Source organism: Macrobrachium nipponense, chromosome 45, assembly GCF_015104395.2.
Source record: "Macrobrachium nipponense isolate FS-2020 chromosome 45, ASM1510439v2, whole genome shotgun sequence".
In the NCBI taxonomy this organism is placed as follows: Eukaryota; Metazoa; Arthropoda; class Malacostraca; order Decapoda; family Palaemonidae; genus Macrobrachium; species Macrobrachium nipponense.
The window spans coordinates 35,388,830-35,416,425 of NC_061105.1; the positions used below are offsets into that span (position 1 = coordinate 35,388,830).

Below are 27,596 nucleotides of genomic sequence, written 5' to 3' on the forward strand. Positions count from 1 at the left end.
ACGCTTCGTCGTCGTCTTCTACCAAAACAGTAGTTTCCTTAAAAACGTTGTTGCCAGTGACCGTGTTCCGATTGTTGTGATGAAAGTGCCCCAGCGTCTGTGGGTACAAGTGGTGTGCGGATTTATCACAGGAAATGGGAAGTTTGTTGACACAAGCGACTTTACAAATATCGAGATGGCGTCAATATTCTAAGATATTTAAGCGTAAGTAAAAATTTCGAAAGCATTTTGTTGAAATTTGCACTGCGTTGGCCACCCTTTTCACTACCCTTTGTTAAAAGCTTTGAATTTGGCCTTAATTTCTAACTTTGGAGAAAATACTTACTTCGAAAGGAGAGTAGAGGTCTTTAGCTCCGTCTCTCACCAACAACAAGTCGCGACTGATGCCCATCTCTGGTGTCAGGACGCGTTATAAGTACTTTTTCGGAGGGTGGCATGCCGTCGGTGTGTTGGGCCAGTCCATGCGGTTGTTTACCTTATTTTAAGATTAAACAGAGGTTAATGAATGTTTAGCCATGTGCAGTGCAAATATATCTCCATGACTCGAAATTTTTACTTATAATGCCAACAATTTAGAAGATTGACGCCATTTTGATGTTTGCGGAGTCACTTGTGTCAATAAACTTCCTATTCCATGTGCTAAATCCACACACCACTTGTACCCATAGACGCTGGTGCACTTTCTTCACAACAATCGTCAACAATGACGACGACCGTGAGGGATCCAAGGAAACTGACGCTTTTTCGGTAGAAAGAAGAAGAAGTGTGCACTAGATAATTATTTAAATAGGGGGAACAACCGACTGGACTAGTGGATCCAGTTTCCATTGCGTGTGAAGCCACCCTCCAAAAAAGTACTTTAACACGTCCTGACACCGGAGATGGGCATCAGTAACGAGTCATCGATGGTGAGAGCAAGAGCTCGAGACCTCTACTCTTCTTTTGAAGTAAGTATTTACTCCATAGTTAGAAATTAAGGTCATATTCTAAGATTAAACAGAAGTTAATGAAAGTCTGGCTCTACGCAGTGCACACATACCTCCATGACGCTTTTGAAATACATTTACTTACAACTCCAAATATTTAGAAGATTGACGCCATCTCGATGTTTGCGGAGTTGCTAGTATCAATAAACTTTCCGTTCCATGTGCTAACTCCGCACACCATTTATACCCATAGACGCTGGGGCACTTTCTTCACAAAAATCATAAACAATGACTTTCAACCACAACTTATCCAAGGGAACTACGATTTTTGGTAGAAGAAGAAGAAGAAGCGTCCACTAGATAATTATTTAAATGAATAGTTAAATGGCAGTATAAGGTCATGAATTACATAAATTTGTTACATTTTCATGATTATTAATGTTGAGAAAGTAACAATTCCTGACTCAAATATCAACAGTTTTGCTTGTGAACGGTAACTGCGGCGTTCTTCGCCCTCATCAATTCTTTATCAGTGTTGCCAATTGGTATGTATTTACCCTCCAAACTGGGTATAAGACTTACACAAAACTGGGGAAATAAGTGAAATTAGTGTATCTATTTGTAGTATATATATATATTAGAGCAATTTTATCATTATTGCATTACTATGACAACTAGAATTCATGGAAACAGTTTGTAAATGCATCAGCGTACGTATGAAGCTGCACTAGATTGGCAACGATGAGTCATTTTGCCGTCGTCTGCTTGTATCTACATTAGAAATATCTGTAATTTTTTCTTGGTTAATTTGGTTGCAAAAAAGGGAAAATAGACATGAATTAAATAAACATTCTGAAATAACGAAGTACAGTAGTACCTCGAGATACGAAATTAATCCGTTCCGAGGTGCCCATCGTTTCATGAGGTTTTCGTATCTTGGACCACATTTTACATGTAAAATGGCTAATCCGTTCCAAGCCCTCCAAAAAACACCCCATTAAATTTCATTATAAAGCTAAATTGACCATTCAATACCTAAATTAAGACTAAAAATGCAAAACCTATAAATAAAGTGTATATTAGTGTACATACAAGAAATATTATTACTGTAACGTAAAATGTGGAAGCTTACCTTTCGAGTGAGGCTACGTACATATGTAACTAACTACCCAAGGAAGATTGCTTCTGCCTACTTTTCACAGTGTTCCTGTGTGAGCCTTTTCAGGGGGTGTCTTCTACAAATGATTGCACTTTATGAAAAGCGGCTTTAATTTCTGCTTTTTTTTTTTTTTTTTTTTTTTTTTTTTTGTATGCAATATGTACGCTACTGTTACACCTTTAAAAAAAGATACGTACGTACTCACACAACGTAAACTATCCAAACGGAATAATTGCTTCTGGGCTACGTACTTTTTCAAACAATGTTATGTGTGAGCCTTTTCGGGGGGTGTCTTCTACTAATGATTGCACTTTATGAAAAGCTGCTTTAATTTCTGCCATTTTTTTCTTCTTTTTTTGATGTTTTATTTTTTTTACTTTACGTACTTTCTTTTTTTGCACCTCATGACTCTGTTGTCCCTGGTGTCCATCAAAACCCTGTTCAACCAAATGCTCTCTCTGCAACTGATTTAGGTACTGAATGTTCGGCTGCTGACCTTCAACATAAACTGAAGTGCCTTGATCATATGTACACTACATACTGGTATGCATGTTGTAAATGATTGGTCTACGCCCTCTGTTCAGCAGGGAGTGGAGATTCTACCAACCTTGCAAAGTTTCCAGTTATCCCATGAGAGAGACCTTGATCATCACTTATCCCATGTGTGAGATCTTGGTCACTTTTTTTTTTAAATATTATGTACACATTGACGATCCCGAAAACGAATACCGCGTGCGTACTAAAACAATGCTGGTACCGAGTGGCCGAGCCACGCCACCACGTGTACATAGTAGGTGCATGGTGGGAGGGACGCTGGCCAATAGGAGAGAAGGATTTCATGGCCGCAACTAGCAACAGGAACCAATGGGAGAGCAGGAGGATGGTGGCAAGTCTACTAGTATACTAAGATGGCGGCGCGCGGCGCGATTTTCAAAATTGTTATCCGGGCGAATCTCGGACTTTCAGAAACCTTTCGTATCTTGAAAACTTTTCGTATGTAGAGCTGTTAAATTTTCGTATTGGCTTTCGTATCTCGAGTTTTTCGTAAGTTGAGCCTTTCGTATCTCGAGGTACCACTGTAGTAAAGTTAAACTAAATAATGAGTAAAGTAAACAATTAGGGAATAAAGCTTTGCACCTCATAAACCGTGTAGTCGTATGCTGCCCACAACTGTGTTTGTGGAGTGAGCGCTTAGGAACCAGGAACCGGGGCTGCGTCGGGTATAATCACATACAGGTATGTCTGAGTGTACAACCCCCAAGGAGGGTCTCATATCCACAGTGATAGGTAGTCTTTTTTTTCCATCACGATAGTGGTGCAGGACGAGAGAAGGGACTTAGCTGTGTTGGTGGCTTGGACCCACCTGTGAAGGCACCATAAATTTTGGTTAATGGCGGTTTTCGCTAATCGGCACACCCCCAGGAGCAGAACCCCTGCTGACAACCAGGGACTGCCTATGCTATGTTGCTATAGTTTTTTTTTTATTTTTTATCATTGGAATTATTGTAATTATTGTTGTGTGGATTTTTTTACCTGCTTAAGTAATTTTTCCTAAGTAGTAATTTGTTCATGAAACTTACCTGTCAGATATATATATAGCTGTATTTTCTGAAGTCCGACAGAATTTTAAAAACTTCCGACACACGCAGTGGTCGGCCAGGTGGTTAGTACCCATTCCCGCCGCTGGGAGGCGGGTATCAGGAACCATTCCCATTTTCTATTCATAATTTTTCTGTCGCTGGTGCTGAAAACACCTGTTTCACTTATATAACTTACCCGGTGGTTACATATAGCTGTCGTCTCCTGACGTCACGGCAGAATTTGAAATTCGCGGTAGCGCTAATGGTTTGACAGGTGATCCCTCTACTCCCGCCCTCTACCGGGTACCGGGAACCATTCCAACAATAAATCAGAAGTTTCCTGCCGTCGGAACCGGTAACACGGTTCCTCTGCTGGTTGGAATTTGGAATTGATCATCTTGGTTTTCTCCTTTTGGTGATGTACCTTGAGTTTACTGATCTTTTTGCTAGCGCTATAGTTATTTTGGTTTTGATATTGTTGTCCTTTTTAGGAATTATTTTGAATTCTTCACGATGTCTGACACCGGCTCTGTTCAGTATAGGGTGTGTAGTAGTGGGTGTAAGACTAGACTTCTTAAAGCTTCACTTGATCCTCATTCTACTTGTGTTAGTTGTAGGGGACGTGAATGTTCTTTTGAGAATACGTGTGAAGAATGTAAGTCTCTAACATCTCAGGAGTGGAAGGCACTGGGAAAGTATATGAGAAAGTTAGAAAAAGATAGAATCAGAAAGGCTTCACAGAGATCTTCTTCTAAGTTAGTGAGTAGCCAGGATATTCCTCTGAATTCTATTAATCCTGTTCCTATTAACCCCGTAGTGGTTGCTCCTGCCCTCGAATCTGTATCTCCCGATCCCGATCCCGTGTCAGTATTACGAGCCGATATGGACTCGAAATTTGTCTCTTTCCTCACCACTATGCAGAAATGGGTGAGACAGTGCAAGAAGTGGTAGTTAAGTGTGATAAATTACTTAGTGCAAGTGTAAAGTGGAGGAGGTGGTGTTCGGCCCGTTCGTTCTCTAGGTCTAGGCCCCTGTCAAACTCCCCAGATCCTGGGAGGAGGCATGCCGAAAACCGAAGGGAGGCGAGCGGGACCTGCTCCCGAGCAGCCGCCCCCCTCAAGCAATCCTGTAGCCGTATCCCAGGATGCTGTCGCTCACCATTGGAAAGGTGTTGCGAGGAAGTGTTTTTCGTCAAGTGACTACTAGTTCAGATTTTCCTCCTTTATAGAGGTTGGCGTAATAAGACTTCTAGACCGCTGAAAAGGTCGCGCGATGTTTCGCCTGCTGCGGTTCCCAAGAAGGTGGCGGCTGCCGAACCTTCTTGTAGTTTTTGGGAGGAGCCTGAAGCTTTTTCTCCGCCGGCGGTTCGATTTATCGCCCTTCTCTCATAGAAGTGGAGAAGCCGAACACGCACACTCCTTCGGAGCCTTCGCCAGAGCCTCCTCAAGCGATAAAACTCCTGCGGCTCCAGACGTGTTTGTGGATCATCCTTCTACACCCTCCCGCGCCTTCTACGTCGGTGGATCTCAACAACCTTCGGTGTTTGAACAGATGAATGCCAAGTTAGGCAGTATCTTGGAGCTTTTTGGCAAGTCTCTTTCGTCCCCGAATGCGCTCCCGACCGCCTTACATCTTCCGCAGACTACTGTGCAGTCCTCTTCGCAGGCTCCTTTGCAGTCGCCTCTTCAGGCTCAGACTCTCCATGTGACTCCTCTTCAGACGACACTTCAGGCGCCTGGTCGGACTCCTTTCCTGACTCCGTCTATGGCGCCACGTCAGGCTCTCGCTCGAGCGCCAGCTCAGCCGCCAGCCGAGGCCCGCCAGCTCAGCCGCCAACGCAGCCGCCAGCTCAGCCGCCCGGATACGTCTCAGTACAGGCTCCGACGTCTTCTCCTGCTTTCTCACACCCTCTCGGGACGCGTCAGGGTGTGACTTCGCCGAATAGGATTCCTCTTCCGATGGAATGTTCGCCAGTTTCGTCGAAGGAAGCTTCGGATTTGGAGGAAGAAAGAGAAGGACTTACAGAAAAAGACAAGCATTTGTCGGGGTATAAACTCCTTTACGATCCTTCGTTGACAACTTTGGAGATTCTTTTGCGCCTTCCGTTCCAGTTTCTCCTAGTTCGCAGTGGAAAAAGGACAGTAGCCTGACTCCTCGTCCTCGGTTCACGCGTCTCGTCCCCCCTCTCGATTTCGGCTAAGAAAGCTATCAAGAAAGTTAACGCTTGGCTTTTGGAGAAGAGGGAACAGGGAAAAATGTTTTTGTCTTCCCCCTTCGAGACTTTCGTCAAGGAGCCGTGTCTGGTATGACACTGGAGAAGTTTTTTCCCTGGGTGTGACTGCCTCCGCTCAGGGAGACTTTTCTAGTCTCGTGGACTTCTTCCCGCAGAGCAGCCCTTAATACTGCTAAGATTTTCTTTTCAACAAATGAACTGGAGCATCTTTGCAAGAGTGTTTTCCGTGTTTTCGAAGTTTGTTAGCTTCCTGGATTGGGCCATTGCTTCGCTGGCCAGGAAAGTCAAGTCATTTGGACTTTCGGAGGAGCAGTTGAAGGATTTTGCCTCGGTACTGGATTGTATCGATAAAGGCATCTGTGATGGAGCTTCGGAGCTCGCTGCCATTTTCGCCTCTGGAGTGTTGAAGAAGAGACAGCTTTGGTGCTCCTTCTTGTCAAAAGGGGTTTCATCGAACCAGAAGTCTGCCTTGCTCTTCTCTCCTTTGGACAAGAAACACCTATTTCCGCAAGAGATTGTGAGCGAGATCGCTCAATCTTTAACACAGAAAGCGACCCAGGATCTTTTAACACAGTCAGTGAAGAAGCCCAGAAAGGATAAGCTCCGGTTCTTTCTGCTTCTCGGAGTGCTCCCTCCACGGAAGCCCCTAAACCATTTCGAGGGAGAACTCCCGTTCGATCTTCCTCCAGGTTTCGTGGGAGAGGTAGAGCCTCTTCTAAAACCACTCCCTCTTCCATCAAAAAGTAGGCCCGTAGTCCTCCACACAGCAGTAGGAGCCAGATTACACCTTTTCTGGCAGACCTGGTTTCATCTCGGAGCGGATCCTTGGACGGTCCAGGTCCTGAAGGAAGGATACACCATTCCGTTCATCAAGCACCCCCCTCTCACAGAATTTCCTGTGAATTTGTCAGCCTACTCGGAGAACTCCGAAAAAATTTGCTGCCCTCCATCAAGAAGTTCTCGCCTTACTGGCAAAGAGGGCCATAGAGTTAGTGGACTCTCCGCAGGAACCAGGATTTTACAATCGCCTTTTCCTGGTAAAGAAGGCCACGGGGGGTTGGAGACCGGTGTTGGACGTCAGTGCCCTGAACGTCTTTGTCCTGAAGACGAAGTTTTCTATGGAAACGACCCAATCGGTATTAGCAGCTCTTCATCCTGGAGATTGGATGGTTCCATAGACCTTCGGGACGCTTATTTTCATATTCCGATTCATTCGGAATCGAGAAGATTCCTGAGATTCGTGTTCCAGGGCCGCATTTATCAGTTCAGGGCCCTCTGCTTCGGCCTGTCGACAGCTCCACAAGTGTTCACCAGAGTTCTGTCGTCAGTAGCAAAGTGGCTTCATCTAGACGGGATACGAATATCCATGTATCTAGACGATTGGCTTCTCAGGGCAAGGTCCAGACAGAAGTGTGTGGAGGACCTACAAAAGACTTTAAGGATGACGGAAAGCCTAGGTTGTTAGTAAACAAAGAAAAGTCATGTCTCACTCCTTCTCAGGAGATAGTTTATTTAGGAGTGAGACTGAATTCAGTTCTTTTTCAGGCTTTTCCGTCTCGCCAAAGGATCGACTCTTGCCTGAACAAAATAGACGAATTTCTCGTCAGACAAACTTGCTTGGCGAATCAGTGGATGAGCCTTTTAGGAACCTTGGCTTCAATAGAGCAATTTGTAAGTGGGCAGGCTCAACATGAGACCACTTCAATTTTACTTGAAGCAGAAGTGGCAAAGGAAGAAGTTCCCAGACTCCTTCGTGTTCCCCATCTCGGAAGGAATCAAACAGGACCTACTTTGGTGGAAATCAGAAGGAAGGCTAGAGGAAGGCCTGTCTCTAAGCCAGTTGAGCCCCAACCTTACGCTTTTGTCAGACGCATCGGACAAAGCGTGTGGAAGGTCTACGCTGTGGACTAAAGGGAAGTGTCGGGTCTTTGGCAGATTCATCAGAAAAGAAATGGCACATAAATCTAAAAGAGTTGAAGGCCAATTCATTTGGCTCTAATGCACTTCAAGACAGAGGTAAGAGGGAAAGTAGTGCTGGTTCAAGCAGGACAACACCACGGCTCTCTCTTACATCAAAAACAGGGGGGGCACACTCGTTCTCTCTGTGCGAGGCGGCGAGAGACCTACTCATTTGGGCGAAAGAGAACAAGGTTGTCTTGAGCACAAGATTTATTCAAGGCTCGAAGAATGTAAAGGCAGACATTCTCAGCAGGAGAGGACAAGTCCTCTCCACAGAGTGGACGTTACATCCTCAAATATGCAAGAAGCTTTGGGGATTTGGGGATGTCCTCAGTTGGATCTCTTCGCCACAAACAAGACAGCTCGTCTACCACTGTATTGCTCCCCAGTTCCAGACGAGGAGGCGTTTACAGTGGATGCCATGCTTCTGGACTGGTCAAATCTGGATCTGTATGCCTTCCACCTTTCAAAATGCTAAGATTAGTTATGGCAAAAGTTCAGAGTCATCAGAACGTCAGGATGACTCTGATAGCCCCCTTTTGGCCGGCCAGGGATGGTTTCCGGATCTACTACTGCTGTTGACGGACTTTCCGAGAGAGTTACCGTTAAGGAATAAGGATCTACTCAGACAGCCCCACTTTCTGAGGTTTTCCATCACAACTTGTCCGCTCTTCGACTAGTCGCCTTCAGACTGTCGAGCATCTCCTCAGAAAGAGAGGATTTTCAAAGAGAGCTTCAAGGGCTATTGCTAGACCCAGAAGAGAATCCTCTGATCGAGTGTACCAAGCTAAGTGGGTCCAATTCAGAGCTTGGTGCAAAGAAGAAGGAATTTCTTCTTCTAAGACCTCTAATAGCTCAGTTAGCTAACTTCCTTCTTTTTCTTCGTGAGAAGAAGAAGCTTTCTACGCAGACGATTAGGGGTTATAGAGCTATGTTGTCTTCTGTGTTCAGACATCGAGGATTAGACATTTCTAATAATCAAGACCTCTCAGACCTGATTCGTTCCTTTGATACGACCAAGACAAAGGAGTCAAGAACAGTAGCTTGGAACCTGGATGTAGTTCTTAAATGGCTGATGTCAGATAGATTCGAACCGATCTCCTCTAGTTCTTTTAGAGATCTGACCAGGAAGACCCTTTTTCTTTGTGCTTTAGCATCAGCTAGAAGAATCAGTGAGCTGCATGCTATTGATAAGAGAGTTGGATTCGCTAAGGGCAATGCCATTTGCTCATCAATGCTGGGGTTTTTGGCTAAGAATGAAAATCCTCACGTCCTTGGCCTCGTTCTTTCTCTATAAAGAACATTTCGGAGTTAGTGGGGCCTAATGAGCCTGAATGTCTTCTCTGTCCAGTGAGAGCACTTAGACATTATGTGCAAAGGACCAAAGGTATAAGAGGTAAGAGTGATAACCTGTGATGTTCAGTGAAAGATCCTTCTCGTCCTCTTTCTAAAAATGCGCTCTCCTTCTTTTTAAGGAGTTTGATTTCTGAGGCACACGGACAATGTCAGGACTCAGATATCAAAGTGTTTAAAAGTCAAAGCTCATGAAATTAGAGCAGTGTCTACGTCTATGGCCTTTAGACGTAATCTGTCTTTGAAAGACATTATTAAATCTACATATTGGAGAAGCAATTCTGTCTTCGCATCTCATTATCTGACAGATTTGCAAACCACATATGAAAATTGCAGTACATTGGGGCCATTCATTGTGACTGACACGGTATTGGGTGAGGGAGAGAAGGATGTATCCCATCCTCACTAACTTTTCTCCTTGATTATGTTTTTTGTATTTTTAAGGTTGTCTGAAGATACAGGGAGTTTTTTGAGTATCTTTCAGTCTTTTAATGTCTGGTGTATTTCTTAAACGGTTGTGGTGATCCCTCGTTTTTCATTGTATTTTGTGGTGATTTGTACTGCGCCCTGAGCAGGGGCATTATAGTCTTGTCCGTTACGGTCACGTCCTCAACGGCAAGTACTTATTATTGTGTCCGACGCACGGATCCATATATCCTGTCGGTACAATAAAGGCCAGCAGACTACAGAGGCAGTAACCACTGAGTCAGCGGTCTTTAAAGGTAAGGAACCTATATCTTAGGATAATTCCAACAGTTATTTTAGCTGCCATTGTCCCACCACCTAAATGTGTCAATCAGCTATATGTAACCACCGGGTAAGTTATATAAGTGAAAATGACATTTTTATAATAATATAAAGTTTCACTTATACTTACCCCGGTGGTTACATAACGAAGCCCGCCCTCCTCCCGCCCCTCATATGGACAGGTAGGCATGAAATTCTGATTTATTGTTGGAATGGTTCCCGGTACCCGGTAGAGGCGGGAGTAGAGGGATCACCTTCAAACCAACCATTAGCGCTACCGCGAATTTCAAATTCTGCCGTGACGTCAGGAGACGACAGCTATATGTAACCACCGGGTAAGTATAAGTGAAACTTTATATTATTATAAAAATGTCATTTTTCAGTACCTCCGTCTTAGGATTTTGGAAACTTCATTGCCGCTAAGTATCCTAATTGTCTTTTGATTTATTTACTTGGATTTGTGGGATTTGTGGCTAGGCATACGCTATCTTAAATTGATTTGAATTTGATTCATTTTTGCATAAAATATCTGAATCTAGTTAAGCTAGTTTCAGACGGGGTTGTCTGCAAAGATAGGGTGTGGCTACCGAAAGCTTCGGTAGATCCGCACTTGGTATGTACGAGGGGTATGGGTCTTGCTTCTTTGTTGAGATTTGTCATGTAAGGAGTGTGAGACTTTGTCTATTCCGTAAGGAAGACGTATGATTCGTATGTACGCAATTAATCAGTAAACATGTCTAATTCAAGTAGGAAGACGTATGATTCGTATGTACGCAATTAATCAGTAACAAAAAAGTCAGGGTAGTGAACCTGCTAACCTTCCTGTAGACTTTATTTTGCCCTAACCCTGTAGTATGGCCTACGGGCTATGAAATATGTCTACGAGAGGTGCTCGCTCTCCTTCATTGCTGTGAAGTGCTAACCTTCCTGTAATTTTGTTACCCTCCTAAACCCTGCAACAGTGTTTGCACCTTCTGGGGGGGCCACTAAGCAGTGTCTGTAGAGGAATTACCCTTTCTCTGATACTCTTTCGATTCGTATCTTAGAATCGAAAGTGCTTGCTTTAGAGAGTAAAAGTGAAGTGCAGAAGTGCAGTGATACCCCTTGTGTAGTGGAGGGTGCGTCAGATCGGCCTCGTTTCGCCCTCAGGCCGGGACCTCTGCTTGACTCCCAGGACCCGGGGAGGGAGCATGTCGAAAGCCTAAGGAGGGTTACAAGGAACCCCCACCGATCTGGCGTGCCTTCGGCAGTTTCTGATGAAAATCCCCAGACTGCCAAAGTGCGTGCGCGTGCACGAATCCTGAAAGATTGCTTCTCGTCCTCCGAAGCGTCCTCCCCATGCAGGGGTTGGAGCTTTCGGAAGGACTCGCGCCCTCTAAATAGAAGCTTTATAGAAGAGGACGCTTCACGTCCTCTCTCTCTCTCTCGTTATGCGTTTCAGTGAGAAGTAAGAAGGCGAACGTCCCCTGAACTCTGTGTCCGTCTTTCCACCGAGAAATACGTAAAAGAAGTCATAGTAGCAGGAAGCTTTTGAGAGCGGACGCCCGGGACGCTCGGATGGACTCCAGGCGCACGCGGGTGCACGCCAAGTGCGCGCCAGTGGACGCCGAGCGCGCTCCAGTGGACGCCCGAGCGCGCTCCAGTGGACGCGAGCGCGTTCCAGTGGACGCCGAGCGCGCGCCAGTGGACGCCGAGCGTGCACCAGCGCACGCCAGGTGTGTCGCCTGGCTGAACGTTTCTGTTGAACTCTTCAAGCTCTTGTTTCAGATATGGGCCTAAAGAATGTTTACCTCTACCTCCGGTGATACCTTCTACCTCACCTGCAAAGAATGTGAAGTAGGCAGTGCTTCGGAGGAAGTTTAAAGTGAACAGACTAACTTCTTCTTCGAAACCCAGCAAGACATCGGGTTTCGTGAATTCAAGAGGTCTCTGTCAATTAATATTGCTTTTCGCATAGGTGGATGGAGTTAAGGAAAGCTCAAGGGAAGATCTCGTTTGCTCTACCGCAACCTTTGCCCATTCGGCCAATAAATTTAAGTTGCCACTACCGCAGTCAAGACTTTGCGATAAGGCAGTTACGGGTTATGTAAGGCTCGATGTCCTGCACGTCAGGACTCTCGGCAACGTTCAGTGGGATTCTTGCAAAGGCACTCATCAAAAGGACGCTCTTCAGGAAAGCGCAAGACAGGACTTCCTTTGCCATACTGCCAATAAATTTTAAGCTTTAGCAGGCATTAGTTGTGATACGGGAGAGGAAGCTGGTTGGAGAGTTTCTTCCTCTTCCCAGGATAATTTTGCAAGCTTTTTGAGCCCATCTGAAAGGGTTTTTTTCAGATGATAGATTTTGGTTAGTTTCTAGTCGGGACTACGCTGCGAATTGAACATCGTCGTTCTTACTGCCGTAAGCCCAGTCTCTTAACAGGATTCTTGCCCCTTCCTCGTTTGAGACGGGAATCGAAAAAATTAAATGCTTGACTCCCTGGATTACGTTTTGTCAATTCAGTGACTTTCCCCCATTGACAATATACTTTCGTTTTGTCAAGTAAGTGGGTATCCCCTCATTGACAAAATATCTCTTTGTCCCGTAAATGGGTTAGTTCTCATTGACAAACATCTCATTAACTTGATATTGCGTAAGCGAATAAGCTCTTATTGACAAGATTCGGAAGAGCTCTCATTCGTCATTCGCAGACTCGTACAAGAAATAGACTTGTAGACTACGTCAATGAACGCTTATGTCCAGTAACATAAGAAGCTTGAGCTGACTGCTTCGATTCTCTTAAGTTTTGTTCATGAAACTTGCCTGTCAGATATGTATGTAGCTGTATTTCCGAATTCAGCTATATATATGTCTGCCAGGTAAGTATGAACAAACTTTATTGTGATATAATTTCATATTTTGCCTTGCGTTATTTTACTTCTGGTTGGTTCAAGTCATATACGCTTGCTGTAGTTACCTCTTCATATGGCAACCGAGAGGTCTATTGTTCTATTATTTTAAGGGGGACCATTTAATCGTTTACTCCCTGCAGCCTTCCAGGAGTTTCCGATTTATCTTTTACCGTTGTATGGTAGTGTTCTGACGACACAAACGCATCTATATATTTAGCGTTTTCTGTTTCGCTTAAATATACCAGCTTGAGAGATCTTATTCGGCTCAAAAAATAACTGGACCTATTTTCTTCGTAGAATAGGGTAGCTGGCAACCCAGACATAAAGTTAAGAGACGACGTTCGTAAGCTGCTGGCTGCTGCTGTCACGCTGTGTCTGTCTTCCAGTCCAACCGAGCCAGTAACAGATCGGGCGCTGTCATGCGCCGTAGGTTACGTCTCTCTCTCCTGCGGGATTGACTGACTAAACCGTATCTCTGTGCTGGCGGTTACGTCTCTCCTGCGGGATTGACTGACTAACTGTAACTCTGCCCTACAATCACGGACTTTAGCCTAAGATTGAGGGGATTTCTTACGTGAATGAATAAACGTTGCATTCGTTTTGTGCCTTACTATGTTCAACAGAGTTATCTCTTAATCCTTTCGGTGCTCGTTACCGCACGGTATAGAACTACGAGTCTACCGCAACATTGCACTTTTATATGCTCTCCTGCTTAGGCAAAGCGCAGCCTTATTAGGGGAAGTCAAGCATACTCGGGAGGGAATGGATGAGCTTGCTGGGGACCATTTCCTTCCTGAAGAAGTTTGTCCCCGAATAGACTGCAATTCAGACCACAGTTTTTCCTACCGGGAAACTGAAATATTATTCAAGATCTAGGAATGATTCTGAACATCTCTCAGTGCCGTTTATTCACCTGAGGGTGATAGAAAGAAGGTGCCGGACAATCTGGATGAGGCGTGGGTTTCAGATGTCCTGGATCTTAATCTGAAAGAAGTAAAAGCGATTCGGTAGTCCCTCCAGTCCTCGTAACGAGTTTTGGGAACCAGTGGTCCAGATCAACTCTGATATTCCACAGCTCTGATCATATCTTTAAGAAGTATAATCTTCTCTCGGTCCCTGTTCGAGTTTACCGAGAAAGCCTATTATAACAACAGGCGTAGAATGTAACGATCTCTAGAGGTTCGTTACCGGATTGCAAAAGTCCGTACGAATCGTCTCGATCGACGGCAGCAACTATTGACTTCCGAGTGGAATCTTTCTTTAGAAGTAAGTTGAGAGTTGTGGAGACTTTAGGGACGCCCTTTCATTCTTCTCTTCGATATGTTGAGGACGAAGAGGCTTCTTCTTCTCTGCTCCCTTATTCTCGATCCGGGATCGGTACCATTAAACGCCATCCTATGATATTGAATGGGGTGGATGGATTTAGTCTCTTTTTCCCCTTTTTTCAATCGCTTAGGAAATGTGATAAGGAGGAATTTTATGACGTCACATGGGAGCGACAATGACGCTGATCGCCCCATGTTTGGCCTTCATGATCCTGGAATTCACAGAGGTCACCATACTTCCTAGTTCACTTTCCAAGGACCTTTTCCGAGAGAGTCGGTCTACTCTAACTCGGAAGAAAGGTAACCTATAACCTCTCCGCTCTGAGTCTTGACTACTTTCAGGCTATCGAGATGTTGACAGGAATAAGATTACCGTCTTCCATTTCCGTCTGAAGAATGGGATAAGCTGGCAGTCACAACTATTAAAGAATACGCAAATATGTTGTTGACGGCCTTTGGGCTCAGAGATTTGCGTCTGTCAAACACAAAGCCGCCCTTCACGATCTTTGAGTTCTGTGGAATCTCGAACCTCGCTCACCATCACTACTTTTTGTCTCACCTGTTTTCTCGGAGTCAGGACACTCGTGCGAGATCAGGCGACCTATAGTAGCCCTGAGTTTCTTGTTGACGAAGTCGGTTGCGTTTATACACCCCCGATGATCGTGTAACATGAGACCAGGTTGGACTGTCAGGCATTCTTCCTTCGGGACTTGAATCGCCTTTTTTGCTCCTCGCTCCTTTCCTCCTGGCACCAGAAGCTCGAGTCAGGAGTTGATTCGCTGACGACGTTGGGTTGCGTTGATACACCCCCAAGGTTTGCTTAGATTGAATCGCCCAGGCAGTCCAGACACTCATCCTTCAGCGAAGAATAGTGCCTTATGGTCTTCAGGGTACAGCCTTGCTGTCCTTGATTCGTCTGACTGGTCAACTGGTCGTCACCTGACTTTAGTACAGACGGACTGACTGTGCATGTCCAGATCGAAGCTTTCAATATGGAACTTAGACGTAGTCTGAAGTTCTTGATGTCAAAGCATTCGACCTCTCTACCTGTTAACTTCTTGCATGTGATCAAGGAAGGTGGAAGGCCTCTTCTAACCACCCTAGATACGACAAAGAGGGTTAGTGAGATTTTAAGCCATCGTCACAAGTTTTTGGCTTTAGAGAACACAAGGCGGTGTGCTCTCTAACCCTTCCGTTGTGGCCTAAGAATGGTAACCCGTTTTGTCCTTGGGCCAGGAGCTTGGAAGCAAGGATGGCACAAGTTAGTGGGCAGGAGCCAGAGAGAGTCCTGTGCCCTGTCGGGTCTCTCAAGTTTTATCTACATAAAACTCAAGAAAGTCGAAGTCAATCGGGCAATCTGCAGTGTTCCGAAAAAGACCAGACTTGCCCATATCGAAGAACAGCCTGGCTTTAGTGTAAGGAGTTCTTTCAAAAATGCTCCTTCATTGTGTTTTGCACAAAGATTTGAAATTTTTATCTGAATGCTCACGAGGTGAGGGCGCGGCCTCGGAAGCATTTCAACAGAGCATGGCAACTCAGCAACATCCTGAGTACCATGTTTTAGCGAAGCAACTCTGTGTTCACTTCACACTCCCTGCGAGATGTGAAGATGGCATATGAGATCTGCTGCTCGCTAGGGCCATACGTGTCTGCAGACACAATCTTGGGGGCAAGAAGTACCAGCATCCTATCCTGTAGAAAATGGTTAGGAAGAGCTCTTAATTTAGTTGTTGAGTCGCCGACAACGGCGACTTCTTAACTCTTAAGCCTTAGTTAACACACCTTAACTTTGGCTAGGTTGGTCAGGTGGTGATATATATATTTATATATATATATTTATTTTACTTCTTAGCCCTCATGGTATGGTCAATATGGTCTAGTCACGTCGTGGTCTCGCCCCTGTTGACAGATCATCTGGAGTGCACCAGCTATATAGGTCTCTACCTCGCTGGCAACTCTAGTAGCACAAGCAGACTTACGTGGCAGTAACCACGAAGCCAGCTATGCTAACAGGTGGAACCAAGATGTAAATCATCTGCATGCATTTGTTTCCCAAAATCCTTCTATTCTGTCCCTTCCCACCTCCAAAGGTGGGATTCAGCTATATTAATATATCGACAGGTAAGTTTTCATGAACAAAAATGATATTGTTATGATACAATAAAGTTTGTTCATACTTACCTGGCAGATATATATAATCAAGTACCCACCCACCTCCCCTCAGGGGACAGTGGAAATAAAAATTATGAATAGAAAATGGGAATGGTTCCTGATACCCGCCTCCCAGCGGCGGGAATGGGTACTAACCACCTGGCCGACCACTGCGTGTGTCGGAAGTTTTTAAAATTCTGTCGGACTTCAGAAAATACAGCTATATATATATCTGCCAGGTAAGTATGAACAAACTTTATTGTATCATAACAATATCATATTTAAGGAAAAAGAAGGCTCCACTGAATTAACTTTAAAGTGTCAGGTCCACTTCATAAAACAAATTAGCAGGTGGTTTTCATAAATTATTTTGTTAGTGTACCATAGCTCTTAAATGAGCCTTGATTGAAATTTCTTTCCTTTTCAGGAATTGGGATTTATTTCACAGCACAAGAAAATATTCTCCCCAGAAGAAGTAGTATTTCCAGAAGACAGGTGCAACACAGTGACAGTAGCCACCCGTTATGGTTTGGTATTTTGCAGCAACGACAATGTTATTAAAGGTAAATTATATCTTTTAAATTATTGGTTCTGCTCTTGAAATGAGAGCAGTTTACTTATGTTTGTCTGTTGTAGTATTGAATACCCTGTGTCAATTGGGGAAAAATTAAGATTAATTTTCAAAATTTTTTGAAACTTTATTATAGTACTTAAATAATTTAGTTGACAGTAAACTTATATCATGGTAGTATTGTTACCAACAGAAATGGATTGTGCTGTTCATATATATATGTATATATATAGGGACATATGATAATTATATATCCATACTTCCTTGCAAATGTTAGTATTGCAGTACACTTCCTGAACACCTGAATTAGCCCTTGTCACCTGACCAGCCCAAACATAACCCCACTCATTTACCCACATTTGGGAAAATTTTAACTGTCTGCATTACCAACGCTGCAGGTAAACATTGTTTACTGAGTTACCTGTTTACTGTTGGCAACACTGCTGCCAGACATCAGCCGGCAGACAGTTCCCACCTTCAATCGCTTTTTGTTCACTCGACGGATAGCACGCATCCTGTTACAAGCAAACATTTTTGGTCTTTCAGCCCCACCCCCACAGCAAATTAAGAATAGACGTGTTGACGACCTGCATTTCGTTTTGGATTACGTTTTAGGCTTCTCATTTGGATATTGCTTAGATAAGTTGACGGACTCGGCTTTTAACCATGGATTCCTCATCTAAAGACACTTCTTCAGCCAAACCTTCGAAACCTTCCCCTTCTACACCCTCCGATCAGTGCGGCAGTGATGACGTGGGAGCACCTCAGTCCTGCTTGGCCTGCAAAAGGAGGATGAGTACCCTCAGACACGATCGACATTCTATATGTATAAGCTGTAGAAAGGTATAATGTAGTTTAACTCAAGATATGATGAGTATAGGGACTGGTCTACAGATCAGATGGAAGGATATGTCAAGCATAGGAAGGCGCTAGCACCCCAGAGCAAACACAAGGTAGCTATTGAGCCTAAGAAGGATTTGCTGTCTTCTAGAATGACAAGTCTTTTCTAATTTATTGGCAAAATTGAATGAGGATAAGGATTCTAGTACTAATAGGGAACCAATGTATAATCGTTCTATTTCAGCTCCCCTGCCTGTTCCAGAACCAGCCCTAAGGGGTGCCAGAGGTAATGAAAATCCATAAACCCAAAGGGTAGGAACTATCAGCCCCCCCGCCAGCACGGAGAAGGTAGTGTCAGTAGCAGATTTCCCCCTTTCCCCTGAAAGTGTAAGTTGTAAAAATAACTTGGGGTATTTCTATATAAGCATTCTGCGGCGAGCTAGACTATGGCAATTGACGTTTTCCTATGTTATTTTACTTGCTGTACAAGATTTGAAAGTCATATTTGGCTGACTGTAACTAAACAGTAATTTATTTTTGAAGACTACACGACGGTACCAATGGGTGTGATGTACCGACGTATTGAGTTCAAAGGTAAATAACAGTTTAGTTACAGTGGAACGAAAAAAATATTCCCTTGAACTCTTGTAAAGCAAGTAAAATAACATAGGAAAACGTCAACTGCCATAGTCTAGCTTGCCGTGGAATAGTTATCTAGATCTACCAAGTGTTCGGTTTGGGCAGAGAAATGTAAGCAAAGCTGCCATGTTTGAACTCCACAACCACCATGGAGCCATATGTTCTCTTAGGGGAAGATGGGGTACTGGAGGGGAAGGGAGCACAGAATGTAATAGATGGCTAAGTGACGGTGGGTAAGACTGCATAGAAAAATGGCAACTGCCATAGTCTAGCTCACCTAGTACTAAGCAAGACAAAGGACACTGGCGTAGATGTATTGAAAGAGAAGTTGCAAGGACAGCTCTCTTCTTGTTCTGATTTCAACCCTGGTAGGTCTGGGTCTCCTTTGGATCATTCAGAATTTTTATTCCTTGCTGCTAGTTTGCCATGTGGTAAGTCAGTTAAGTCTTCCTTGGATATGGTAAAGTCAGGTTTGACAGTAGTAGATAGGGAGGAATCCCCCTTGTCGTCAAAGGTCCCTTTCCCTTCAGGGGTTATCTTAGAGCCTTTCTCCGTTGAGAGCTTGTTGGATAAGACTCCTTTTAACTTAGTGGAGTATAACACGAACTTCTTAGGTCTCTCTCAGGGTACAGACAATTAGTAAGGCTGCGTTTTCACCTGGGGTTTCCTAACATTCAGGATCTGAGTTTACGAATGAAATGTGTCTCGATTATCAAGGGGGGAATGAATCTATCTATTTCTTATCCTTGAAAAGGATGGCTTTGTCTCCTTCTTTCGTCTCCTCTTCATCTTTGCTCTTTCCACCTGTCTCGGAAGTTACTCCAATTTCTTTACCTTCTAAACAGACCTCTCAGGACTTCTCTCATTCTTCCTTTTCTAGTCATGTTTTGGTGCCCCCTTCGATACCTTTATCAGTATTTTCTCAGTCGTCTTCCAGGGACGTGCCTCCAGTGATGTCCCTTTTCCCAGGTCAAGTTTCATCCTAGGTTTCCGGTATTCCTTTTCCGGAAAGGAATTTGGGTAATATGTTTAGTTCAGATCAGCCGATAGGCTTAGGCAACGAGTTGTTGGGTATGGAGCAACTGCATCAGGCACCTTTGAGAGATTCGGCTTTGACTCCTCAGATTCCCACAGGTTTGCTCTCCGCAGTGATTCTTCAGCCTTCAGGAATAGCAGCAAATAGGCATTCATTAGTAAGATTCCTCCTCCTCCTCCTTCTTTGTCTTTCTCAGGGCGGTACAGGTGTTTGGAATAAGGGTTATGGTGTTGGTTCAGGTTCGGTTTTGGTGTTGGGGCTATCTGGGGTTGGAACTCCCCCTTCTTCCTTTGATGTTTCTGCGGTTGTGGGTATCCATCCTTCTAAGACAATGGTTTTCACAGGTGGTATAGGTATTGTGGCTTCTCTGCTCATTGGTTCTGGTGTGGGTTGTCCGACACGTTTCGCTCTTGATCTGGCTCCTTCAGCTATGTAGAAGAACCCAGGTTGGGTAGGTTCGACTACAGTTGGCGTGCAGGCTACGCCCCTCTCTCTCAATGAGGGCAGGGTTGCGCAACCAGGGTCATTCACCTTGGGCAGGTTGGTACCAGGTATGCTCGGTGCGGGTGTGGCGCAAACTTTCATAGACAGTTTGGCTGTGTCTGGTGTTACATCAGTGGGGGCAACAAAAGTTTGGCGTAATCCTTTGTGGTTGGCTCAGGGTCATTACAGGTAGGCTTAGGTAGGGAAGGTAAGGATTCGGAGGTGCTGGGTTTCCCTGCCTCAGGGTTAGGTTATTCAGGGGTCTGTACTTCCTCCTATTCTGTTCCTTTAAGGCCTGACAAGATAGACGAGGAACTCTCCGGAGAGGACGAAGGTCCGGTTTCAGATTCGGGTTTTCATTGTGCGGGAGAGAGCAAATATAGGCAAATGGTTGAGTTTATTCACTACCTTTTTCTGCAGTCCAAGGTTGCGGAAGAACCATCGAATCCTAACCAGGCTATGTTTGAAGAGCTTTACTCGACAAAACCTACGGTTCTTCATACTTCATGTAAACTACCTTGGTTTGGTAGGGTGGAGCAGGCATTGGGGGAGGTAGATGCTCAAATGGTTTTGGTAGTAGGGTCGGGGAAACAAGATTCGCGTTTGCTTCCCAGTATAAAGCCTTTGCATGGTACTGCAGGTAACCCTTCTTCCAGCTCGAGGGTACCGTTGAACGAGTCTGTAGGAGCGCTTTTGTCCCGAGTTCCTTCATCTAGCAGGCAGGTGAGTATGTCCTTAAGGGAGGCTTCTATACTAGAAGACACTTTTAGGAGTCAGTCTGAGGCTCTATGTCACACTCAATGTGGATGCTTTCGGGTCTGATGGGCTTCCTGAAGCGCGACAGATACGCACCTTCGGATCCAGTTCTTTTCGACAACCTCATCACATTAGTTTCCATGGGGCTAGCTCATCAAGCTAACATTTTGGCAGGCTGAATGACTTTCATCGGGAAAAAGAAGAGGGATTTATTCCTGAGCCATCTTCCCCCGCTCCCAGACATTCACAAGAGTTCTCTCGAGGGGGCCTCTTGCCCTCTGTGACAGCCTTTTCAAGGAGGATGATGTTGCTTCATTGGTTAACTTTGTTTCGTCAACATCAGCTGTAGAATCCCAACAGGCGGTGATCCGCTTAGCGGTTCAGGGCATCAAGTCACCTAAAGGTTCCCATACTCCTTCACCAGGTAAAAGCACGGGTTCACGATCGCCCACCAGGTCCCCTAAGAAGGTACTTTTTTTTTCTAAGGCTTCAGCGGGTGCTTCCAAACCCTCGGTGAGTAAGAAGCGTTTTCGGAAGTATGAGACGTTACCCTCGTCAATACCGGGGAGGGTTGTCTGTCCCACTTCGCAGACATCTGGGAGAAGTGGGGTGTGGAGGGTTGGCTTGTGGAGGTTTTGAGAGAGGGTTACAGAATTCCCTATCATTCTGTTCATCCTCTGTCGGACTCCCTGGGTCATCTTCCCAGTTATTCCCTGTCATCCATCAGGGGTATAGCCCTGGCTTTGGAGATTCAGTCACTACTGAACAAGGGAGGGATAGAACCAGCTCCCCCATCTCCAGGCTTTTACAGTCGAATCTTCATGACTGCCAAAGCAGCAGGTACTTGGAGGCATATTATAGACCTTTCAGGGCTCAGTCGCTTAATTTTAGCTACAAGATTTCACATGGAGACCTCCCAAGAAGTGCTGAAATCAGTCCAGAAAGACGACTGGAGGATTACAGTGGTCCTCAAGAATGCCTACCTCCAGGTGCTGATACACCAGGAATCTCGGAGGTTCCTTCATTTTGCAGGTCCATGCGGGTCTTTCCAGTTCAAAGTCCTCTGCTTTGGGCTGACTATATCACCTCAGGTGTTTATGAGGATGATGTCTCCAGTTTCATCCATCATGCATCGTCACGGCTTCCGCATGGGGAGGTACCTGGACAATTGGTTAATCCAGACTTCCCCCAAGGAAGAAGCTATGAAAGCAAGAGATTTCCCTCTAGATTTTACCTGCAGCGTTGGTAATGCTGACAGTTAAAATTACCCACTTAGTGGGTAAATATGTGGTGATATAGTTCGGGCTGGTCAGTGACCAGGAATAATTCAGGTGTTCAGGCAAGTATATTACAATATTAGTTTTATTATAAAAAACTTCATTTTTCCTATTCCCCAGTGAGCATTTTGCAGGTGTGTGTGTGTGTGCCACCAAATCTATAAGGACATTGAAGGTGACCACTGGTGCTACAGAACCATCTTGGTTCTGTTTAACCAGCAGACCCTGTTGCACCTCCAGGTCAGACCAACATCTCTTATATGGTTGATAAGAGCGTGGAACCCAGGATGCAGGAACTCCAGAGTAGATCACCTTAATGACAGATTAAATCTGTTGATGATCTCTCTGGATTCCTGTCACCTGATTAAAGGACAGCATTCCCTGAGAATACTCCAGGGTCAAGTTCAGGGTCAGTCACCTTCATTACAGTGGACTCGGCAGGCTGCAGTGAGACTGAGAGTACCTTGGGAGACAACTGAAGAACAGCAGTACTGTCATACACTAGCTGTTCTTGGGGTGAATCCAGGATCAGGTAGGCTGCATCCAGCAGATTTCTACCAAGGATAAAACAAAAGTTTGTGTCTCTGGCAGACACCACAGCGTACACAAATGGGGGGAGTTTCCACCCAAAGGAAAACTAAGCTGATCTGGATGCAGCCTAGAACACAGGTGCAGGCACCAGTCAACCCCTCCAACAGTCCTCCCAACAGTAGGCTCGTACTGTAAGCCAAGCTGGCTCAGTACAGCCTCACTGACAAGGCAAACCTGTGCTCCTGCATCAACAAGAGCACAATACATGTAATGTTACTAGACCTACCGCCAAGTGTTGAGACACATGATTTTAACTGGACTGATGAGGTGGTGTCTCAGTCACGTACTGGATTACTGGGCAATCCTCTAGAACATCAGGATCATCAGTGGCCAAGCCTTCAGCATTAGGCGCCCGAGCTTCTACTTCTGCCTTATGCCCCAGAATCACGTCAGCTGGAGGAATGTAATTATGGAGCTCTAGCAGAGGGTTAGTGTACTCAGCAAGACACTGAAGGTACTCACACTGAGGCTCAGTCACTGATGGGTCACTGTAGACAACTGGGTAACTGGGACCAAAATGGACCCAGATTTCCAGGTTCAGTAGCTTAGAAGCTGCTAGCAGCAACTCCAAAGCTGGAACAGTACCTGGAAACTGCATGGCCTTGACCCAATAAGTGCTGATCTTGTCCAGTTTGAAGCCTAGTCAGTCGGCATCCTTCAGAAACTGCTGAACTAAGGCCTTCCGAAGCTTAGTTCCCTTCAGCTTAGAGTCAGATGCGACACCTGACCCTTCATTCAGACAGTTTACAACTAGCTCCAAGGATTCTAATAGAGATTCTGGACCATCTTGAACTTCCTTATACAGTGTCAGTCCAGTAGGCAACTTGAAAGTTGCAGTCTCTGGAACAGTCACACAGTCAGTGGATGCGGGCAAGTGAGATAAACAGTCTGCAGTAGCATTCTGATCACCTGGACAGTATTTAATAATGAAGTTAAATTCAGACAAGTCCTCCAGTGTCCATGCAAGACGACTGTCCACCATCTTCATGTCTTGCAGATACATCAGAAGACGGTGATCAGAATGAACTATAAAGAACTGGCCATACAAGAAAGCTCTGAAGCTTTCCACTCCCCATCGCAGAGCAGCTAATTCATGCTCAGTGGTAGATTAATGGATCTTGCTGTCAAGGAAGGTCATGGAGTCCTATGCTATCACCCGACGTTCCCCTGGATGTTCCAAAGATTCTTGGCTCAAGCAAGCACCAGCACCCTCACCTGAAGCATCAACAAATAGCTACAGGGGTTTAGCATCAGAGGAGTAATCAGGATACGACAGCATGATGTCTTCCTTGATCAGTTCCTTCAGGCGCTCAAAGGCACAGTCCATCTCCGCAGGCCATTTCAGTTTTCTGGCCCCTTGTGAATTCTGTCCTCCAGGCTTCGCGGATAATGGTTTGGCTACCTGTGAGCATTTAGGGATGAATTTCCTTTGGAAGTTCCCCAGTCCCAAAAATCCCCGTAGCTCACACACAGTGGTAGGTTTAGAGAAATCCTCCACTTTCTGCATGTACTTTGGGACCTTACGCATCCCATTACGTCCAACCATATGGCCAAGATATTTTACCTTGGACTGCAACCAAGAACACTTTCCGAGTTTTATCTTGAGCCCATGCTTCTGGAGAGTAGCCAAAACCTGTTCTACCAGTTCCAGGTGTTCCTTGAAAGAAGCCCCAAGGTTCAAGATGTCATCGATGTAGACAATCACCTTGGTCTTTGGGAACTCCTGCATGATATGCTGCATTTCTCTCTGGAACACTCCCGTTACATTATTCAGTCCAAACGACAAGCATCTAAACTGCCAGTGTCCAAAGGCTGTAGAGAAAACAAACAAGGTCAGGGGTTGTGAAATACTTGACTCCTTGTAGACCAAATGCAGAATCTTCCATGTTTGGCAATGGGAACTTATCAGAGACTGTCACCTTATTCAGTTTACGGTAGTCCACACAACATATACTATTGTCCTTCTTGCAGACCGGAACAATGGGCGAGGACCAAGGAGAGATGCTGGATTCAATGATACCCAGCTCATACAACTCCAAGCACTGTTCCTCAATGGCGTCAGCGACGGGGTTGACAAACCTTCGGACCCTTTGATAAATAGGAGTCCTCCCACGTCATTGTCACCAGTACTGATGACAGGAAGATGACAGCGTAGCATCTGATGGAACTGGTTCTTCTGAGAAGAAGACCATTCATCTGAGATAGACACTGTCTATCTCTTCCAATGTGCCTGGTTCAGGTGTTAAATTGCACTCCTGTGCTATCAGGCAGGATAGAGGAGCATCCACCACTGCCATGGTGGACACCTGCCCCAGGAGATCTCCCCTCTTGATCTTGGCAGTTCCTGAAAGCTCTTAACTAGGACTGGGGCTCTGCCGTCTTTCAGGTCTAAGATGCCAGGTATGGCTGCAGCTTTCCTTGACAGACCTGGAGTTATGATGTCGCCATCATAATACATCTCCGGCCAACAGTTGGACGGACAGACAGGGCACCTAAAGGTGTCCAGTCCCTCAGGAAAAGTCACAGTAACGGGGACAAGTACTGGCTCCATACCGGCAATCTTAACTGAATCATTTGCTTGGACCTCAAGTGTGTAAAGCACTTGCTGGCAACAGGCTCCACGTATTGGCACAAAATACTCCCAGAGAGAGTCTCTGGAAGTACTGCCAACACCCAGCCGATTCATTCTTTCCGGTGTGCCCTCTATTGTAACATGAATGGGGATGATTGCATACTAGTTATGCCCTCAGTCCTATCAAGCGGGTTTTGCTTACACTTGAGCCACTCATGTTATGGTAGAGCTATCCCTTCGGGGTAGGGTAGGGAGTGGACATATGGGAGTCAGTCTCTGCTGAGTGTCTTTGGTGAGAGAGGGGTTGGTGCGGGGGGGCCTGGTTTTCTGCCTGATTTGCAGTAGGTTTTTCAAATTTCTGCTTAAGGATTAATGAATAACGACCCTATGATAAACTCCCCCGGACAATGCGACCTCCTGACACTACCCTCCTCTTCGACCTCTGGCACGGACAAGGACAATCCTATAGAAAATTCAATTGTACAGAAGACGACCCATGGCAAGACCTTGGATGTGGCTATGGAAAGTTCTAGTAGTGGTGAGAGAATCCTTTATGTTGATTCTCTCTCCTCAGATTTAAATTGTGTTGCATTTATGGAAATGTTTGGAAGATATGGTGAAATTAAAGTTATTAAGTATTGTGAAACTGAAGATTTTGCATATTGGAGGGTTTGGATTGAGTTTACTACTCATAAGAATGCCATGAATGCTTTCAAGTGTTCACATAAGGAAAAATTAAAGTGTGTATTAATACATAAAATGCCCCAGAATATTGAAGTAGATTCCTTTTATCCAGCTAGAGTCAGTCAGGAAACTTCAGATGGGAAACGTAAGGTGAGGACACCTCTACCTGCCAGGTGGCTGATTGTTTCAACAAAATCAGACTTTTGTAATCTTTTCCACTTCAGGAAACATTTAAGAACATTGGTAGGAACAATGACCAACTCAGATATTACTAGATTTGGAAAGAACAGCTTTTTGGTCCATGCAAAGTCTTATAGACAAGGCCACATGATCTCTAAACTGAAAAATACTAATATGATAAAAGAGGTCAAACCACACTATAGTTTTAGTTATGCCAAGGGAGTAGTATTCAGTCAAGACCTATATGAACTGCCTGACGAGGAATTGCTGGAAATGTGTGATGATAAAGTGTGGAAGATTTTCAAGGTTCCAAGGTCAAGAATGATTATTTTCACTTTCACTAGTGATGAAGTTCCTGATTATGTATATGTTGACAAGGAGAGATTTCATGTTAGACCTTTTAAGCATAGACCACTCCAATGCTTCATATGTTTTGGATATGGCCACTCGTCAAAGGTGTGTACTCGAAACCAGTTATGTGCTGCCTGCTCTTTACAAAAGCATGAAGGCGAATGTTCTAATCCAATATTATGTATAAATTGTAAGGGAAATCATAATGCAAGGCATAAGGAATGTGAGTCATTTAAAAAAGAAGTGGCAGCCATAGAGAAAGCTCATGCTGAACATCTAAGTATTGGCCTGGCAAAAAGACTTTTGTTCCCAAGACCTCAATATAGTGATGTAGTGAAAATTGGAAAATCGAATAAAAATGATCAAACTAGGATGCCAACTTCAAAGCCAAAGCTTCAGCTATCCCCTTCTGAGCTCGAAGTACGTTCAGCATCTCCGCCTTCATCCAAGAAGGCCCCTTTGTCCCCTCCCGATGGGCCTCCTCTGGGCTTCTGGGAGGTCTCTCGGGCTTCTGATGTAGAAGCCTCACAGGCAGCTTCACTGCCTGATCTGGGTATGTCCCAGAATGACACCTTGATCAGTGCACCTCATAAGGCTCAGGTGCACGCTGCAGAGACGGTGCCTCTTAGAAATAAGAGACCCCGCACTCCTTCATCATCTCCACCTATATCCCCACACCATAGTAGGGTTCCCAAGAGAGGAAATAGCAGGTCTCTTGAGGATCTGCCAAGTTCTTCTATGAAACAAAGACCAAGACCAAGTCTTTCAGACCAGCCCAAATCCAAGTCCAAAAAGTAAAAAAAAAAAAAAAAAATCTAATAGTAAATAATGGCTCTATGTCAGTGGAACATACGAGGTTTCCATTCAAACAGAGAACAGGTCCGGGTCCTTTTCAAGGAGCATAATTTAGCTGCCCTTTGTTTGCAAGAGACTAAACTTGGTAATGTTTCTTTATTTTTCACAGATCTCCACCACCTGTAGGTGAACGTTCTCATGGTGGTACATGTATTATTGCGGCCAAGTCATTACCACAAAAAGTTATCAAATTAGACTCCATACTGCAAGCTTGTGCAACACAGATTTTCATCAATAAATGGGTCACTCTGTGCTCTCTTTATCTAGAACCTGGCCTAGAAACTCGATTGGTGGACAGAGCTGGCAATCCAAGACAATTAGAGGTTGAAGATTTCCAATCACTTTTAGACCAACTACCTCAGCCTTTCATTCTGATGGGGGATTTTAATGCAAAACATACTTTGTGGGGGGAAGGTAGGTGTGATCACCGTGGTCT

The 27,596-nt window shown here is 44.8% G+C and overlaps 1 protein-coding gene across 2 annotated transcripts in view; it reads left to right on the plus strand.

Annotated features, from left to right (window-relative positions):
• LOC135214474 (nuclear pore complex protein Nup214-like) overlaps positions 1-27,596 on the plus strand; it is a 184,345-nt gene that overhangs the window by 16,723 nt on the left and 140,026 nt on the right. For both annotated transcript variants that reach the window (XM_064248820.1, XM_064248821.1), the window contains exon 2: positions 16,753-16,888. In XM_064248820.1, coding sequence (XP_064104890.1) covers positions 16,753-16,888 — 136 coding nt within the window. The remainder of the gene's footprint in view (positions 1-16,752; positions 16,889-27,596) is intronic.